Genomic DNA, 17372 nt, shown 5'->3' with positions numbered 1-17372 from the left:
AGCTGAATTTCCCTAGCCATGTCAATTCGGTTTGGGGCAATGCTGAGAGCGAATACCCAGTCCAAATCAAAGTGAACCTTATCTATGCTACTCAATAGAGTGCAATATTGATGAAAGTCCTATGTGTACTCCACTAGGGTACTCCCAGACTAATTTTTCATTTCACTGGTAGTGGGAAAGCATTTCCTTTAGAACAATGCTAACCAGAACATTTGAAAACATAGTTTGAGGGCTATAACCAAAAAAGACAAAACATTTATTATTATATAAATTGATACAATCCATAAGTATTCACTTTTATTTATTTATTTAAATTTCATCAAGCATTTCTATGTGATGCTGAGACATAAAAATTAAAATAAGACAAAATACTTCTTTTTAGGTAGTATATCTCCTAATGGAAGAAATTGCTGAACAAGTAATTAAAATAACCACAATTAGAGGGAATTATAGGGTGCCATGGAATTCTGGTGTAGGATTTCCTTGGCTCAGAAAGGAGGGCTTGGGGAAAAGCTCAAGATTTCTTTTGGCTTTGAGGTATGAATTTAAGGCATGAGACTGAATATAGAAAGAAATTTGAATTTAGGCTGAGGGTACAACATACACTGAAACAAGAAATTATGGGGAAAAGCTCACTTAGGAAACAGCAAGCCTTTTTTATACTCAAACAAAGCAGAGTACATATTGAGATATTGTTAGGAAATAAATCTGCAGAAGAATGCAGAAACAAGATCTTGAAGGTCACCACAGACCTTGCATTTGGACTTTGAACTTCATCTCATAGGAATGTGGAAACCTCTGATTAGAAGTAGGATAACATGATAAGATTATTTCAGAAATAAGTTCTTAGTGTTGTGGAGGAGGCATTGATACGTGTCAAAAAGTCTGGAAAGTAACAATATAAATAAATACCTTACAAAATTAGAAAAACATAATTTGCATTTTAAAAAGTCATTTTAATATTTTCATATATGTCTGTTACTAGAAATATAATTGTGCTGTATGTGTGTTTGTTTTTATTTGATTTTCATTTAATAACGTAACACAGTAATAACCTTTGTGCTAAAAGTCCTATCATTATTAATCACTTGTACACACACACAACATAATTTATCTATCCAGTCATAAAACGAGGGGATGTATGTGCATGTTTAAAAAAACAGTATTCTTCTTCAACTGTAAGTACTTTGGAAATTTGAAGTAATTTATTTGTTTTACCTAATAGGCTTTGATATTAACTATGCTGCTAAACTAACGTTGCGTATTCTACTGTGATGAAACTTCTCTTAAAAGAGACATTGAATCTCCATTCAAATGAGTATTATATCTTTCTGAGAAACTATGGCACACAAATCATCAGTTATGAAGAGAGACCCTCAAGAGTTTGGATTTCAAGTCTTACAACAGCAAGCTTTCTGTTATAATAAGAACATGATTAAATATTAAAAGGGAATGAGAAGAAATAGAAGAATTAGAGTAAAATAGTACATTGTAGGCATTGAGTAAAAACAGTTCTTAATACATGGTAACCTCATTGGTTTAAATTTTTTGACTGAAGAATTAGTACTTAGAAATGTTATTTACTTAGTTAATATCAAATGAATGATATCACAGAGCAGGACTGTGATTTCTGGAAGATACAAATTTTGTAAGTTTGGAGAAGTTACCCAACCACTCTGATCTTAGTGTCTTCATATAAAAGGCATATATATATTGGTCTTGCAAGATTGTTTCAATGATTAAATGTAATATGCATAAGGGCACAGACTTGGGTTCAGCATTAGCATATAGTTTGATATTCAGTAATTCTGATTCTCTTTTCTGTCTTCAAATTCTTTTCCTCATAAAAATTTAATAAACCGTGTTACATTAGACCATTATTTTAGAAGGGAGGGGCATGACACCATTTTTATGTGCAGTGCATATTCTCTCCATTCTTACCTGGTGGTAAAGTGCTTCAGGGTAATCTTGCGTCATTAACCGAAACAGGGCAAGTAATGCCCAACCAAAACTGTCAAAATTTGTGAAGCCATAATCAGGATTTGTGCCAGCTTTCACACACACATATCCTTCAGGACACTGACTAAAGAAGACAAAGAAAAGAAAAACTGCTTACTCTTAAGTGACTTACAGATTATGGCCAAATCATAAAATATAGAACATCCACCCATGAATAATAAAGGGCTCTTTCTTCCACAGGGAGTAGTCTTCTAAATAATTCCCAGTGAAAAACTCCAAAGATGTCGATATTAAGTTAACATAAGTGAACAGTGTTAATTAAGCTAAAAGGAAAAAGGGGCTCACAAATGGTCTTTTGTCCAACGTCTTGTTAAAAATTTCTTTCCTACCCAATATCAAAGTGATGGAAAATAACAGTGCTAAAAGCAAAATTGCAGTGGCTGAGGGTTTAATTTTCAAATACTCTAACCTCAAGCCCTCAGATACTATTATTTAAGGGTGAGAAAACACTTATCACATAGACAATTTATAAACAGTACTTGCATGTTGGTACAAAGATCAGATTAAAGATTTATCTCATCTCCTCTCCTGGAGTCTTCATACTTTTGTCTTTTGGGGGCTTGGGTATTGGGGACAGCTATTACAGTAGTGGCCTGATAAATCATGCTTCCCTCTATTGACACCCTTGTGTACTTTCCTCCAATGTCATTCTGGCATTGGCCATCATTGTTTTGGACTTTTGTTAATAGTTAACAAATATGATGCAAAGAGAGGTTTAAAATGTACTCGCGCACTGAGGCTTGCTAAACTGCTAACCCACGGAATCTGAACAAATAGATTTTTGTTCTTGTCTTAAGGCACTAACTTTTGGGATAGTTTACGATGCAGCAAGGTATGGTGGCTACAGGTGAAAACACTGCATGACTTTCTCCTCTGATCTTGAAATACATCAATGTGATTCTGATTGTTTATGACAAGCTATTTTCAACAAGCATTTCAGGTCATATCTGAGTTGGGATGTCCATGAAAAGGGTTATCTGGAGTGTGGTGTGGCAGACACTGTGAGATGGGCTCACAAAATGGACTTGAGAATAGAATTGAAGCCTGGCAGTAGCTGGGCAAAGAGTTGAACAAGCAACAAAATGTCTAAATCACCTGAGTATAGAAACTACATAACTCATGCCCCTCTACCCCCATATGATTTTTGTTAATTTGGGCCCCAGAGCCAAAGAAAGAGCTGAGCCTACAGAAGGGCATCTGATCATTTCCAGTTGAGGAAAGTAACATAAAGAATTATAGGAGTGCTAGTACTGCTGAGAAGCACTGCATTTCTACTTTCTTTTCTCTTCATTTGAAATTATAGGATAATAAGACTTGAGAGTCTTGTCATATCACTGAAGAGTCACTTATAAGTACTGTTTTTTTAGAGCAATAAACTTTTTATTAATGTAAGTTATAGTCATAAAAGATATATAAACCATAAAATAAATGAAATAATAGCGCATCTTTCATATTTCTTCTCTTCAAAGGCTTCTAGCCAAAGAAAAGATTATACCGTCTTTCTTGATAATTCCTACTAGCTCTGGGGCATACTGAAAACAGAAGATCAGACCTCAGCCCTGCCACTTACTAACTTCTTGACCTTGAATAAATCATTTAACTAGTCTGTTTATTGCTTTTTCCTGTAAAATCAGATAAATAGTATTCCATGTTGTATACTTCTCAGCATGGTTTTAGTGATAAAATGAGATAATGTTACTGGATGAGAAAAATAAGCCAAAGAAATAACCATTCAATAAATACTATGGATCAATGATACTGACTTGATACAAGAACATTAACACCACTTACCCAGCATCTGTTCTGTTGCCACAAAGAAGAGCATATATTTCTCCTTCCAAATAATAAAAATTTTCTGTTTCTGAAAAATAGGAAAGAAATTATATTCTGTATCTAATTTTGAACAAACAGCATATCTGATATCCGTCTATATCTGCATAGAAGAGGAACATTCCTTGCTATAGTGAAAAGGAAGGCCTTTTTAAAAAAAAAATCTGCAAAACCCTACGCATCCCTAGCATGTGATGCAGAGGCCAAGAGACCTCTGGAAATCCACATACGTCACTGCCCCGAAAGTAACAGCTCAGCATACAAAGAGGAGAATCCCTTTTAAAAATAGAGTTCTGGAAAAAGAATATAACCAGTCAGGTATGACAGGACCTGTGAAGGAAAAATTCCCAAGACTGAAGTGTTTGAAAGCTAAGGACCTTTTCTTACAGGGCTTATTCCTAAATGATCTTCCTTCACAAAAGACCATATTTCTGCCTTTGGGTTCAACTGCCATTCTCTTCCCACTCTGAAGCTTATTTTTCTACACTGAGTATCCAGTGCCAGTTACTTGCCTGATGTCACCAGTTCTAATCACAGTTTAAGTTAATCTGAATCTTAGCCCATACAAGTTATTCAGGTATCCTTAATGTGCTGTAATTCAAAATGTAAATTGTGTTTTTAGATATGAGCTACCAGGGATGGCAACATGCATGCTTAGGAGCATTGATTTTAGGTTCTGAATTTTAAATCACAGAGAAGAACACATGAGATCTGTCCTGATTGTATGAGTGTGTATGTAAAATTATATACATATACATATACGTGTATACATATACGTGTATACATATATACACACACACAATTGAATTACTCCAATCTCAAATAATGTCACTTTAACTTGTTGACTAAAATAATTTTAGAAGAATTTTTAAATCACAGTTAGGAACCATTGATCAAACCTTTTAAATGGCAGTCAAAAACCAAATGAAATTTGACGTTAGTAGAAGTGGGCAGTCCCAAATACTCTTCTAAGTGCAAGGACTATGACATGGCAATTAGATTAAATAACATTTTACACATATAATATTTTTAGCATTCCTAACATGTTTTTAGAGGAGATGGAATGACTATAATTGGACAAATTTTAAAGTGGTAATTTTTAAAAAGTGATTTCTTTATCATATACTATTATGCTAAGATAAGCCTGGATTTGTTTTCCTAGCAATAACCAGTAAAGTAGTAAATACTGTTTATTTTTATATAATTTGCATATTTTTGTTATAACTAAAGAAACCAAGGAGTATTTCAACGGGAATCTAAGATTTAATATCCATTTTCTGTTGTCTTACCACTAGAATCAAGACCATAGAATAGACACATATAATAAGGAAACATTTCACATATTCATATACCAATAATTTTATATGACTTGAATCATAATGATATTATGGGGTAAGCCAGAGAGTAAAATTTATTCAGATTTGTTTTGTGACTTAATATATCCAAATACAAATAAAAGTCATGCAGAGGAACTACAAAAAATTCAACATTTTATTTTTATTAGTTTAAAAATACACTTTTATTTTTTTCTAAATACTATCAAAAAGGACCCAATAATTTTAATATGAGCAAAAAATCCAATAGGAGAGTACAACCTGATGGAGAGGGCATGGATTTGAAAGCCAGATTGATCATGGTTAGAATCCTAGTTTTAATCAGTGAATGGTAATAATAGGCTGGAACGCTCACTGTATTTCTCTGAACTTCCATTTTTCTGTTTGTAACAGGGGCCATTCACTTCTCTGCAGGATTATGGCAAAGATATGTGATCAGGCATATGAATTACTTACATATAAAAGCCAAGCAATATTTATTTTGGCATTATTACTATTAACCTAAAATATGTTTAATATTTACCAAAGGATGACCCAAAGCATTTAAAATGATCAGCAGTAATTGAAATCAAGAATAGAAAGAATTTTTTAATTTATAATTAATTTTTAATTTATAAGGTCACTTATAAATTAATTTTTAATTTATAAGGTCACTTTAAAATTGCTAATGAGTAAACTTAAATTTACACTTTAAAAAACTTTATTAAATAAAGGTAGTATTGTGAGGATTCTACTTTGATGAAATTTAAAGTAAGACTTTGGTTATATTTATTTTTTAAAGGATAAAATTTGCAAAACTTAGCAATTCCAAACATAGGTTTCCCTTATTGAACTGTCTGAAGATTGGAACTTTGCAATTCTCATAAATGAAACTGATCCATATCAGTATAGGTTTCCCCCACTATCCAAAAGCAGAGCATTCCTAATAAAACTTTTTGTAAATGGAAATGGCATAAAGAAACAATTACCATTAGTTTATAGGGAAAAGTTTGTGAGCATGGCCAGGCATCCAAAATAACCTCTCTTAGGCTTGTCTGATACTTTAGGACACATCTTGCTAACAGATGCATGAAATAAACTGAAATAAGGCACAAGTGCTCACACACATAATTGAAAGCTATGGCAGCTTGATGTTGAGATGCTGAATGTGGCTCTAGGGGAGGGAGCTTTGGTGGGGCCAGACTCCTCTCCGTGCACTACCTCTAGGATGGCTTGCTGCAAAACAAATGCTGAATGCTATTTTTGCTTTTAGCCATTTTCATAAAAGTGAAAATCCTCTTCAGATTTCCTCTGTTAGCGAAAACAGGTACTCATGTAGGGCTTTCGTAAAAGCTAAGCGGCGAAACGTGAACTTTCAAAAAGCAGGGGATGCATGTACTTGAGCATAGTGACAACGTTTACAAGAAGTTTGTTCTGAAGTTGAGTGTCCAACATTTCTGTGAAGGCTGCTCGGCCTTTAAGAAAAGTTTTAATTTTTTTGATGTGGATGGCAAGTGATTCTTACCTCGAATATAATATGGATTTTCAGTTCTGTTGTGCAGGGTTACAGTTTCATTTTCTTGGGGCCATCGCAAACACTTATGTTTCAGATTGCCCATGAAGAGCCCCATGCCAATCAGAGAAAATACACTCAGAAAAAACAGAGTTAGGATAATGACACCAGTAAGTTTCTTCAAGCAGTGGGTCAGGATCCCTACAAAAGACTTCAGACCTAAAAAGAGAAAGGTTTGTTTTTGATAAAGTAAAATATCTTAGTAAAGCAGCATTAGCAAAATTCCTCCATGGCAAATGCCTATCCCATTAAAATCAGCAGCTTTGTATTTTATAATCTAAAATACATTATCTATATCTAATAAATAAAATGAATAAAAGTCCAAACTTTGAGGTTTCTATCTTATTGCTAATTTGTTACACCTGATAAAAAATTATTCAGACACAAATTTTAAAATTAGTTATTTGTTTCCCTATACTATAAAGAACAAGACTTTTTCTCTTGGTTACTGCTTTCTATACCAACCACCATTGTTTATAAGCATAAGTAAAAGTGTGAAGTTATAAATCAAAATAGATTACAAATGTTGTCAAAACAAACAGTTTGAAATAGCAGTATTCTATACTATTCTTTCATTAACTTTCTAAGAATTCAATTTTTAGAACTGATTAAGTAGGACATGAAGAAATTGAGAATGACAATAATATACAACGGTGATATATGCAGGCTGTATTTACATCAGAACACTTACTAATCGAGAATTCAGCCTTAAAGCTGACTTTATTTAAGGAACTCATTTTTCTATTTATTAAAGAAAACCTGCTCCAGAAATCTCATGCACTGTTGGTGGGAATGCAAATTGGAGTTTCCCCCCAAAAATTAAAACTAGAGCTAGAGTAAAATCCAGTAATTACACTGCTGGGTATTTATCCAAAGAAAACACTAATCCAAAAAGATACATGCACCCCTATGTTTATTGCAGCATTATTTACAATAGCCAAGATCGGGAAGCAACCTAAGTGTCCATTGATAGATGAATGGATAAAGAGATGTCATTTACATATGTGATAGAATGTAATTCAGCCATAAAAAAGAATGAGATCTTGCCATTTGCTACAACATGGATAGATCTAGAGGGTATTGTGTTAAGTGAAATAAGTCAGGCAGCAAAAGTCGAACACCATATGATTTCACATATATGTGGAATCTAAAAACTAAACCAAATGAACAAATTAACAAAAAGGATAAACAGACTCATAAATAAAGAGAACTGACTGGCGGTTGCAAGAGGGGAAGGGGTTGGGAGATGGACAAAATTAGTAAAGAGGAGTGGAAGGTACAGGCCTCCAGTTATGGAATGAATAAGTCATGGGGATGAAAGGTACAGCATGGGGAATATAGCCAATGGTATTGTAATAGGACTGTATATTGACAGATGGTAGCTACAGTTGTGGTGAGGATAGCATAACAGACTGAGAGAATCACTATGTTGTACACTAAAGTTGAAGTAACATTGTGCATCAACTACATTTCAATTAAAAAAATTTTTTTAAACAAAGCTCAATTCTGAAAACATAAAGAAACAAAAAACAAAAACACTGTAATTGTATTTCATAAATAATACTATGTATTTTCCTTCCTGCCTGTCTTCCTGCCTTCCTTCTTCTCTTTTTTCCCTTACTCTCTTCTTATTTGTTGTTGGTCTGTTTATATTTAGGATCCTAATAACTGTTCAGCTCAACAATGGAGAAGACTATACTAGTTCTGCGATGTTATCAATATTTCTGTTTCCGTTTTATTAGCTTTAAAATGGGGTTAATAATACCTGTTTCATATATTATTATGAGAATTGAAAATCTATTTTTTTATTTAGAAATTTTTTAATGTTTATTTTAGAGAGAGAGAGAGAGAGAGAGTGAGAACAGGGGAGGGGCAGATAAAGAGGGAGACACAGAATCCAAAGCAGGCTCCAGGCTCTGAGCTGTCAGCACAGACCTTGACCTGGGGCTAGACCTCACGAACCATGAGCCAAAGTCAGATGCTTAACCAACTGAGCCACCCAGGTGCTCCTGAAAATCTTTTTTAATGACCTTGTTGGATGATTGGGTTTCTTTAATGTCTTAGGATAGGGTTAAAAAAAAGTTATTCCTATGGTTTAAAAGAAATGAGATATCTAGATTAAATAAACACATTTTAATTTCTATCATCCAGAAATACTTATTTACAGCCTTTTTTGCCACTTGGAATTATACTATTAATTTTTTTTTTTTTTGCTATGTGCAAGTCTTATTTATTTATTTATTTATATTTTTATTAAAATTTTTTTATGTTGTTTTCAGAGAGAGAGAAAGCTGAGGACAGAGAGAGAGAGAGGGAGAGAGAGAGAGAGGGAGAGAGCTCCAGGTAGAGCCTTATGTGGGGCTCCAATCCATGAACCATGAGATCATGACCCAAGCAGAAGTCAGGAGCCTGATCTTTAACCAACTGAGCCACCCAGTGCCCTGATAACACCATATTCTAATGCTTCTATTACCATTAGATATTTATTCACCAAGGGTATTATAGTTTTTATCACTTTTTTTTGAAAGGGTATTATAGTTTTTATTACTTTTTTATTTGTCTATTTCATCATCTCATTTTCATCTTGCACTTGAGTCTAGGTTTTCTCCTTTTTTAATTTTTAATTTTAACTTATTCATTTAAATTCAAGTTAGTTAACATACAGTGTAGTACATAAGAAATCATCTTTCTTGTAGTGCTTCAGAAGAAAACCTAGAATCTTTGGAAAAGTATCTATCTATCTATTCATGTCTTCTGCCCAATTCTTCACTGGATTGTCTGGTTTTGGTGTGTTGAGTTTGATAAGTTTTTTATAGATTTTGGATACTAACCCTTTATCTGATATGTCATTTGCAAATATTTTCTCCCATTTCATCAGTTGCCTTTTAGTTTTGTTGATTGTTTCCTTCACTGTGCAAAAGATAAAAAGCTTCTCAACATCCAAAAAACAAATAATCCAGGGGAGAAATGGGCAGATGACATAAGTAGAGACTTTTCCAAAGAGTCTAGGTTTTCTTCTGAAGGCCTACAAAAAAAGATGATTTCTTATGCTAGCCCCTATTCCTTAGAGCATATTTTTTAAAGAAAAAAGAGGATTATTTTCATTCTCTTAAATAGTATATTTCTCGTTTTGTATTGCAAAATACTTTCATACACTGTATTGCTTATGCACCTGGATTATTTTCTCCCTTGAAAAAATGAGCAGTTTTTATCAGCCTATGTGTTTCTAACTCCAGTGAGTATGTTCTTCTTGTATTAGCTTGGATTCACCTGATTTGTTCTATAATCTTTAATCCTGAGCCTAAGATGAAGACTCAGGTGATGCAATTTTATGTTCTAGCAATTTGCGGAAAGTCATAAGGGAGCTTGAATTGTGGGAATTCCTACCAGGGCAACTCTCACTGCTACTTGTTTCCCGGGTTTGATGAATTTGCCATGCTCATAGGCCATTTTTCTTAAATAGCTTTATTGTGCTAGAATTCATAAATCATATAATTCAGCCATTTAATGTGCATAAATCAATGTTTTAATTTATCCACAGGGCTATACACCACCCATCACCACATTCTTCAATCTTCTTGCTGTTTTTCCCTGCCTGGACTCCAAGTATATTGTACACATATATCTGGCCTTATTGATGGTTTTGCAGTGGACAAAAATTATCTGTAGATATAATTTTTGGTATTATGATATTTGCCTCTGTGTTTATCGGTCCACCTGTTTCAGACTTCTGACTCAGTGGCCAACAACACTGAGTGGAGCTGTTCCTAGCTGATTGTTTTTATTCATTCTTAACACAAATTAGAAGGTGTAGGTGGACTTCTCTAGGAGATCTTTAGAAATGGGAGCTGTAAATTAGTCCTCAGCATCTTCCATCAACGTGGTCACAGCTCTACTTATTCAGCAGAACCTCCTTGAACTCTGTGGCATGTGGAATGCATCCTATCCAAGCACTCCGACCCAAATGGAATTTATCTTATTTTATATTACTTTGTTCATTTCAACTCATTTTTAGATGTAGTGCGGAAAAGAAAGCAGATTAGATATCTGTATAGATTTCTATCTCTCTCAGAAGTATAAAGACAGTTTTATAAGATGTAAGAATATTTAAGATGCAAGAATAAATAAGTAGAAAATAATATATTTCGATTAATGTCTATATTTTGTTATCATAAGTACTGAACCCAACTCAAATAAATGTGATTTTTTTTTTACCTTTCCTGGAGTGGCTGAAGTAAACTTCTAGATCAGATAATTCATGATTTTAAAGACAAAACACTGGTCAATTTAGTATTTCTCCAAGCAATGACAGGAGAGTACAAATTAATACAGGGGAGTACATAAATCAAAATAAAGACAAGGACTAAATGTCATTTCTTACCTTGGTTTAAAGGAATAATTTTCAAAATTCTCAAATTTCTTGTAATTCGAAATATTGGAATGAAGTTTAGAGGTAAGTACCTTGTTACATGCCTGTGGAATTAAGTTAGAGTTATTTAGAAGTCATGTTGAGTTTATATTGCTTATGTTTGGCTTTTTACTTTTTACTTTTACTATTTAAAAGTTATTTTTTAAAGCACATATGCAAACATTTTTCTTGCTCTCACTGTTTTATTTTGCAAATACTTATATTATTGATTGGAAGAAAAAGATTGCTACAGTGCGAGATAGCCAGGTAAATACTACGCCACAAACAAATTGTGACAGTTTATAAACCATTGACACTGTGAGTAGTCATAATTCCATACCAAATACTCTATATTATGTTCATAAATATTTTGTTATCTAGTCAGTGAAAGGTCGTTAAAAATAAGAAAAATCTATAGCTTTTTAAGTAATGAGATTTACTTTAAGCACTTAGGGTTTTGATGATCATGATGGTGATGACGATGGTGATAATGGTGTTGATGACAGCAGAAGGCAGGGAGGGTATATAGTGATTAAGGGCACAGACTGTCGCCAGAGTCCTTTGTGTAGAAATCCAGGCTCCCAACTTACTAGCTGTGTGACATGGAAAAATTACTGATTCTTTCTTGCTTCAGTTTCCTCAAAAGTAAAGTGGGGATAATAATACTTCCTAATTCGAAGACTTTTTGTGGGGATTAACTAGGCGAATGATGTGAAATGCATAGCACAGCACCTGGCACATGGGGCTAAGTATTAGCTACCAGCAATGGCAATAGCAGAAATAATAGCAGTAATAGAAGTAGTAGTGATAATAATTTCAGTGATATTAGCTACTATTTTTTTTATTGCTTACAACATGGCAAACATTGATTATATGCTTTTTGTTTCTTTAAAAAAGTCAACCCCAAATGTAAAAATAGAATATTAAAGTTATTTTTAATAGGAGTTTGATGCCAGTCATCATTTCCTTAGCCATAAAACAGAACACACTAAACAAAAGCATTGAAAAACAAGTATTCATGTCAACCATTAGAACTTAATGTAACACTCTTGGAAGTGTGTGTGTATGTGTGTTTAAAATACCTTATTCTGATATCTAGTATGTTTATTGGTCTCAAGCAATGTAGCTAAATAAAATGTAGGTTGGAGATAAAATCAAATTTGTTAGGATTGTCTCATAAGTCTCCAAGAGACTTATGCTCACTGAAAATAATCACTTAAAGTTCCAAAATTCAACCTCTGTTGTTTTTGCTTCAGATAGAAAACACAGATAATATCCCATTCCTTCCATTTTCATTGCATATTCTGAGGGCTAGTTCAGTTGGACCTGCCTGAGAGAATGCATTATGGTTATAATTTATGAAATATTTTTGTTCACAGAAATTTTACAAGCAGAAAACTTGGTCAATCGCAATGTTTCTTCATGAAAAGTACTTGCTTAGCAAGTTATTAAGATGTTTGCAATTTAAAGAAATACTCACTCAAACAAAGTTACACTGAAATCGAGCCAGTTCCATGGATCACCAAAGAAATAAAAAGGTTCTACCCAGATGCCTCTTGCAATGAGTTTTATAAGTATTTCAAATGTGTAAATTCCAAGCAAAGTATTCCTGCAGAAAAATTTTCAGATAGACATTGAAAGTGAGAATAATACATTGTCAGCTCCAATACTATGTCTGTGATAACTATTTGTCAACCAATCAACCAACCAACCAACCAATCTACCAACCAACCAGGTAACAAAAAAGCATAAGCCCATTGAACCATAGGGTAGGGCTTTAGTTAGGGCTTTTATGGTGGGCTATGTCTTACAGCATTAACCATGAAATTTGACTATCAATCTTTTCAACCAGCCCTAGCTAGGGTTATAGTCTTGATACATATTTTGGAAAATAATGAAAATAAAAAGTATCAAATTCATTCCATATTGGAAATCCCACAATAATTAACTGAATTATAATGGAGTATGAAATAACTAATTTTATTATGTGCATATATAAGAATTTCTGTGGTGAATCAGTTTTATATTTACTTTCCAAAATCAGTTAGTTTTAAGAATACAATTAAAGTTTGAGAGGTAGCACCAAGAAAGGCTTCTTCTCTAGAAATTTTAATGGGTCTTTCCATCACTGTAGTCCAACGAAAGCCACACTATTCACATCCCAAACTATTCTCATCACCAAAACATTAAAATTGTTTAATTGACATATGTGTTTTTACTAATTTGCTAATTGTGCTGTATGTACAAATATTATGTACAATGAATGTTATAATATTATATGTGAAATATAAATAGTAAATTATGAAATGTTAAATATATAGTATATAACATACTGTAATACAATATGTTAAATATAAAATATAATTGTATATGAGATAATGTATAATAAAATTATATGACTTACTGTAATGCTGGGCCCCATTTTGGCAACTCAGTCATGGGCATAAATATGCAGTCAATCAGGACACTAATTAATATGAACAGTCGGAAAAAGGTAGGTTACAGTCAAGGAATAATGGATAAAAAATAATATTGGAAATATACGTCTCTATAATTTGCTTATATGTATTTACATTAGATAAAATAGCTTCTTAAATGTCAAAAAGCATACTATTCATATTGAAAAACAGGAGGATTAAGATTTGTTAATATTCACTACTGTTGGGTGTGCTAGAAAATATATTTTAAATGTATTTTCAAATATGGAACACTTAGTGCAGTTACAATCAAGATTCCAATATGACCCAAAATGAGATATTAATTCATAAGAGAAAAGTACTGCAGTGATATTTGACTAGAATAGTTGCATCTGATATTAGTACAGTCTAAAGCCAATAGAAAAGGATATGGATGAACCAAAATCTTAATAGTTGTTCTTCTAGTTAAACTGAAAGGAGAAAATGTACACCAAGTGGCACTGAATCTGAAGATTGTTCTTTTTTTATTTAATACTATGAAAGTCTGTAAAACAAAAAAGAACATCAACTAGGAACTATAATCTCATCTATTACACAGCATATTGCTAATGATCCTTTCAGTCGTGAATTCTAACAGTTAACACTTTTCTTATGATATCCTTTTAGAGACTAAATCAAATGGAAAGGCTAATTTTTAAAAACATTTTCATTGATATTTAGGTTTATCTACCACTTTTTCTTTTGCCAGTGTTCTACTTAAGAAAGCCATTTGCCACACTCAAAACCTCAAGTTTTCCTGTCAAATGGTGTAAAAGGAAGAAATCAATATCCTGATGGCTCATGAGAATGCAATTAAAGAAATCAGAATTTAATGAATATAAAAAAGGTTAATTTTATTTCAGAGAAAATAAGGTATGGGATTACAACAGTAAAGATGACCCAATTCACTGAAATATTTTATTAATCCCTAGTAATTATCTATGGTATAAAAACCGCTTGTATGTTATCATTGACATAAACATCTCTTTGTAACAGAAAGTTACATTATGTGAGATAAATGTATTGGAATATAGAAACATTAAATCCAAAAATAATGAAAGATTACAAACATCCTAAAAATGAGTTATATATGTATACATGTGTACATATGTGTATCTATATTATATTATTATATATTATAGAGACACAGTGAAAGTATCTACCTACGTATGTATGTCTTTGCATGTATGTCTATATATACACACATACACATATACACTTTTATTATATATACATATTCATTTGGAAAATTCATTTATTATGGTGTGAGTAAAAATACATCATATATATTGAATATTATATAGATTATACTATAACAATATATAATATAGTATACAATGCAATATGAACAATATAATATACTACATGATATATATATATATAAAATACAGTCTATTATATACTATAGAATTGTATATGACATAATTATATATTAGAGGTATCTATGGTGACTGTATATTGGTATTTACACTTGTGTGTATATATAAATATACTAGTGAATATAAATATGTATATTCATTGATAGTTTATGAATACATGTTCTAAATGGAAACCAAACTGCTATTTCTCCTCAATAAAATACTTCCCTAATATACAATCTGTGGATGTCTGTATTGTAGTTATTTTCCCTCTTTCCATTTGAAATGCAAAGAGAAAAATAAAAGGGCCAAGAAAAATCTGATTATTTAAAATGTGCTTTCTGTTATTTATTAGAACAATCTCAAACTTCATACAAGAGGTAATATATGTGCCATCAACTAGTTTATGTTATTGTGAAGTAATGAGTAAATTCCAGATATAGCAATTATTCTCGATAAAGTTTAAGTGCTGAAGTTATTTAATTTTAGAATTATTTATTGGTATGCCCCCCTTAACAAAATAAACAATATAATTCACATTTAATGATTTTGCATCATCATTAATAATACTACTTTTTATACTAAACTACCTTACAATTTTTGGCTTGTTTTATTTTTAAAAACCCTTGGTTTTGTCTTCAATAACAAACTTAGATTTGCCTACCATATCTGTATACACTACAAAGAACTCAGAACTCTGCTATATTAGAGTCACTTCTAAGGTTATTATGTTTTATCAACTGTTAGGTCTTATGCATAGCAAAAGTAAAAGCAGAGATAATTGAGATGAGGACTTAAGATTTTCACTAAAATGTTCTGAGGATTTTACAGGTGTTTTATAGCTAATGCTGCATAACACCCATGGAAGCTACCAGAGATACTGGAATCTTTGTTAGTCTATACATTTACACTGTAAAATGCCAATACTCTTCTGTGGTGCCAAATACTTCAAAGAGTTATAGTTATGCAAAATCATCACTTTGCCTTTCATCTAGAGCCTTTGGTTCAATTCCATTTTGCCCATTTGGTAATTATCACTGAATGCTTTACAAGAAAATCAAATTACATTTGTCCACAATAGGGCTAATTCTCATATCTCCCAAACTTGGTCTTTTTAGAGTTGTTTCAATTTTGTTAGTAGCACCACCCTTATTCCAGGCTGGAAATCTTGGTATTATTAGTCTGTCTTCAAATCCTGATATTTCTTTTCAGGTTTGTTACCTTTTCCCCTCCTCTGAGACGCTCCTATAATCCAGGCCCTGTGACTGAAGGCCTGGATTACTCTCTTTTCTATATCACCTTTCTGAGCCTATCTCTTCCATGTAAATTTAGAAATATTCATATTAAGCTTACTTAAACATTGCATTCATCACATCAGCCTTTGGCCACCACATTAAATCCATGTTGACATCTTCATTACCTCATTTTATTCCCCACAACTTGCAACAAGGGTCTAGTTGTATTACCACCCTGCCTCTTCCCATTCCAATTAATATCAAGATTTTCCCTTTGCATTGTGAAAATTTGAAGTGTTCTCTAAGTTGTAACTCAAATTCCACTTTCTTGAGGAAGACTCTTCCAGCTTTGTCAGCTCACACTGCTTTCTGCCTTTACTAAGCATAATTACTCTTATTTTTATCATTTTTGTGCTTGGCCTTGGATTGTGCAATTATTTAGTAGATTCTTCAAGTCATTCTGGGGATAAGACAGGAATTCTTCATTCTTTTTTTATACTATCTCAATTACATTTTTTGCATATCTGAAAAAAATAATGAAAATGCAGTCATGATAACTTCAATTAATCCTTACATTTTTATTCTTGTAGTAGGGGTCCACATCTTCCAAAGGCTCCGACATCATTCCTTGAGGAAGATTCCCATAAACAAATGGAAGCTCTTTTCCAACTTCCAAGTCAGTGTTTGGCTTTAAATCTTCTCTTTGTTCCTCATTGTGTTTTTTAGCAATATGCTGTTTCATAAGTTCAAGAGACTCCCTGGTGAAGGGGACAAGGCCCTTCGGTTCTGGGGACGCCATTTCCAATTTTGTACCTGCAAGAAATGTATTTTCTGCAGTTCTATATAAAATTTGGGTATATAAAGAAAAATTTTAAATTGTAAAAGCTTAGGATATGAATAAAAGTGAACACCAAACTGAACATATGCCTTCAAGAAAAATTCCCAGGTTTTGTAGATATGAGTTGTTAGATTAGGTTTTGTTATACTTGATACTATATTTATTCGTAAGTTCATGCGTAACCAATTCTACTTCATAACCAATTCTACTTCATTTACACATCTACTGAATTCTCTTTGTTTTATTAAAATCTGCCTTTCAGTTTCTCCCTCAAATAAAAGAGTTCTAAAGTTCTAGAGACTTTTGAGGAGCCAAATCCAATTATTCCTCTCTTAGCTGTAT

At 32.6% G+C, this 17372-nt stretch overlaps 1 protein-coding gene across 1 annotated transcript in view; it reads right to left on the bottom strand.

The window, feature by feature from the left end:
* The window catches only part of SCN7A (sodium voltage-gated channel alpha subunit 7), a 58337-nt gene extending 41346 nt beyond the window's left edge, over positions 1–16991 (bottom strand). Inside the window, exons 1-8 of the mRNA XM_047085021.1 lie at positions 16767–16991; positions 13992–14104; positions 13548–13637; positions 12624–12752; positions 11117–11208; positions 6688–6894; positions 3811–3880; positions 1942–2083 (exon numbers count right to left, since the gene is read on the bottom strand). Coding sequence (XP_046940977.1) covers positions 1942–2083; positions 3811–3880; positions 6688–6894; positions 11117–11208; positions 12624–12752; positions 13548–13637; positions 13992–14104; positions 16767–16991 — 1068 coding nt within the window. The remainder of the gene's footprint in view (positions 1–1941; positions 2084–3810; positions 3881–6687; positions 6895–11116; positions 11209–12623; positions 12753–13547; positions 13638–13991; positions 14105–16766) is intronic.
* Positions 16992–17372: the final 381 nt, after the last annotated feature.

Source organism: Lynx rufus, unplaced genomic scaffold (genome assembly GCF_022079265.1).
Source record: "Lynx rufus isolate CCGP_SWC_20201006 ecotype Redwood Valley unplaced genomic scaffold, mLynRuf1.p SCAF_2, whole genome shotgun sequence".
In the NCBI taxonomy this organism is placed as follows: domain Eukaryota; kingdom Metazoa; phylum Chordata; class Mammalia; order Carnivora; family Felidae; genus Lynx; species Lynx rufus.
Note: the sequence above shows the minus strand (reverse complement) of the source record. Positions and strands in the feature narration are given on the sequence as shown.